A 3099-nucleotide genomic window follows, 5' to 3' on the forward strand; every position below is an offset into this window, starting at 1 on the left:
GGTGCTCGGGGGAAGCCGACCGGCCGGGATCCCATGGTGGCGGAGCAGGGTAGGGCGGCGGCGGCCGCGCGTGGGGTAGGCAAGGTAGGAGGCGGCGATGGCGGCCCGCGGTGCGCGAGGTAGGAGGCGATGCGGGGTGGGGCTGTGGCGGCGGCCCGCGGGGTGGGCGAGGTAGGAGGCGGCGCGGGGTGGGGCGGCTGGATCGGGGGAGGTTGAGGGGAACGTGGGGAGGGAGGGAGGTTGCGGGAGGGAGGACAGGATTTTCAAATTTTTTTTCTCGGGAGTTCGGGAGGACCTCCGTCGCCCTATATAGGTGTGATGTGATCCAAATAGTTATTTTGATCCCAGGATTAGAATAGTATCACTATATATATATACATATGAAAAAACATTAAAAAATATATAAGTTGTGCCGTGCTGGCCCGCATGCCCAGCCTCTAGGCCCAGGCACGGCCCTACGCAGCACGTCCCGTGCCATGCCTGGCCCATCATGGCAGGCCGTGCGGGCGTGCTCGTGGCCGGCCCGTTTGGCCCGCCGTGATCAGGAGAGTAGAACTATTTTTTCGCAACACGGCACTCAAGCACCAGCAGAATAAAATACGATTGTTCCACGGATCCAAGGCTTTGATTACGGGTAATCTTGGCAGACAGGCATGCAGATGCAGGCCACCATTTATTCCTCTCGATAAACAACAGTCCGCAGGACACGCGGCGGGGAGGGACAGAAGAATCGCCAGCCAGTTCATCTCCCCAAGGACACGGCATTTATTCCTTTCAACTAACCCCATTTGCTAATTTTAAAGCACCAATTCCAAAAACCTTTCACTTCAATGATCAGCTACTACTACCTCGAGTCATTTCACAGTAGCTGAGCCTGAGAGAATGGCTCAATTCCGCAGCTCAACCTCGAGTCATTTCCCAGTAGCTCAGAGAAGAGAATGGTTCGATTGCGCAGCTCATGACCACTGCAAAAATTACTGAATCTTCTCCCTTCTCCCCGTAATTGGCGAAATGAAATGATGCACTAGTAGTAGTACTCCACTAACTGAGTTAATTATCACCATCGTTTGATTTATGGTAATACTGTAGTAGTACTACGCAAATGGAATTGGCTTCAAGATGGCAGGAGGGACAAGTGAGGCAGTGAGCAACATGGCCTCCACTAACTCTTGTCTGTTGCCTCAACCAACCAACCTACCTTCCTCCCCGGCCCAAAAATAAACAGCAACGATGTGCAAGGAGAAAGAGCAAAATAGATGTTCCTCCTCCATGCCAAGATCTACAGATTGGTGATAGCACTTCATCTAGACACGAAAATTGCGGATGGTTCTACTCTCTAGATCCACCTGAACGCCACAATGAAAGCTCGTAGTAGAATTTAATTTTCTCCCGTCACCAGTCATTTAACAATAGCAAAGCATTCTCTTGATACAGATAAGAAAGCAGCTCGAGTTCATCATCTTACTCCAAGAACATGAAGGGAAGAGGGACATGCAAACTTCAAAGAATAACAAATATCTCTTCATATTAAGGCACAAATATCTCTTATACTTTACAACAAGGACGGCAACAAATGTCCCAATAGGCCAACACAGCAGCGGCAACAACCAAAGAAATTTAACTAATAAATAGTAGCAGTAGTAGTATACTAGTGGTACCGCTTAAAGAACAGCACGAGAAGCAGCTTATTTTTGAACCGAGAGGACGTGATCCCTGGGCGCGGATCCGTGGCTTAGCCGCGGCAGCGGGTGATGCGGGAGCAGCCGCGGTGGTAGGGGTTGGCCTGGGCGCCGGGGCGGCAGTTGTAGTAGCTGGCGCCGCGGCGGTTGCAGGGGACGGTGCCCCTGCGCAGCGCGCCGTAGCTGATGTAGCCGCGCCCCTGCAGCACGCGGCGGTGCGCCTCGGCCGACGCCGACCCGAGCTCCCCCTCCGCGTCCTCCCCGCCGCACTCGGCCACGGTGCCCCTGCACTCCCCGCGGCCAGCGCCGCCGGAGAGGAGGCCGAGCTGCAGGTGGTCCCCGCCGGCGATGGACGAGGCGGAGGCGGACAGCGCGACGGCGAGCACCAGGAGGAGCAGCACGAGGCTCCTAACGCTGGCCATGGCGCGGTGCGGAGCGGGCGGCGGCGAGGGAATGAATGCGCGTGGGGGAGGGGAGCGCACAGCGAAGCCTTAGCTGGCGCGGTGTGACGAGAGGAGAGGAGAGGATGAGGTGGGCGAGAGGGATAAAGTGAGGCTGGGAAGCGGCGGGGGTGGGACTGGTGAAATAGAAAGCGGTCCCAACCCCCGAGCCAAATACGTAATAAAGACGCGGAGCGGAGCGGAGGAGAAGGGTAGCGCGGCGCGATGCGGCCGCGTTGCGACTGGATTCGGCGCGGTGCGGTGCGCAACAACTGGACACAGCTCATGTGACGAGGAGGAGGAAGCGTGTAGCCAGAGACAATGGCCATGTGCAGCCAGGCAATGGACGATGAGATGAACCGCGTGGTCGTAACAGCGGCATAATATGTCATCGGCGCACAACTATAATGGGACGAGAGTTGTGGGAACATGGAGGATCGTGGGGCGGTGGCAGCTTTTCAGGTGGCCTTCCTCTGGAGTTTGGCCACTGTCCGTTGGCTTGCTAAATTTGTACTAGTTACCACGAGATGATGGTGCCCTTTTATGATATTACTCCATTATTGAGCGAATTTTAAGGGTAGACAGTGTATTGGAAAGGAGATGGATGTTTGTGTTATGGTAAAATCTCGTTTAAAATTGTACTGATAATAGCCATCGCTGCAAAATCTGGTCCTGTTCGGTGGATTTACAAAGTTGTACTATACGTGCAACTCTCGCGTCCCTTCCCTTGCATAGCACGTAGTAGTTATCCAGACATCCAAGCCCTTTGTCACTGACCCTCTTTCCCTTACAAGGGCAGCAACTCTTTGCAATGCTAGTACGTGGTTTTGGCATACTAACAATTCAACATACGTGCTTACATTTTCGTCTTATGTTGATCTATAGTTTTCGCTCAACGTGCTAACCTCGACAGCACTCATGCATTTCAGATTGAATATGAGGCCGGTCATCCTTTGGCCATTCTTTCTTAATTTCTCATA

At 53.8% G+C, this 3099-nt stretch overlaps 1 protein-coding gene across 1 annotated transcript; it reads right to left on the reverse strand.

Annotated features, from left to right (window-relative positions):
- Nucleotides 1-1499: 1499 nt before the first annotated feature.
- LOC119307863 (rapid alkalinization factor-like) lies at nt 1500-2273 on the reverse strand. Its single transcript, XM_037583949.1, has one exon. The coding sequence runs from the start codon at nt 2099-2101 to the stop codon at nt 1733-1735; it is 369 nt and encodes a 122-aa protein (XP_037439846.1). The 5' UTR covers nt 2102-2273; the 3' UTR covers nt 1500-1732.
- Nucleotides 2274-3099: the final 826 nt, after the last annotated feature.

Source organism: Triticum dicoccoides, chromosome 5B, assembly GCF_002162155.2.
Source record: "Triticum dicoccoides isolate Atlit2015 ecotype Zavitan chromosome 5B, WEW_v2.0, whole genome shotgun sequence".
NCBI lineage: Eukaryota > Viridiplantae > Streptophyta > Magnoliopsida > Poales > Poaceae > Triticum > Triticum dicoccoides.

Bases quoted from the DNA above. Each gene is read 5' to 3' on its own strand.
- LOC119307863 (XM_037583949.1), bottom strand. From the start codon at position 2,101: ATGGCCAGCGTTAGGAGCCTCGTGCTGCTCCTCCTGGTGCTCGCCGTC.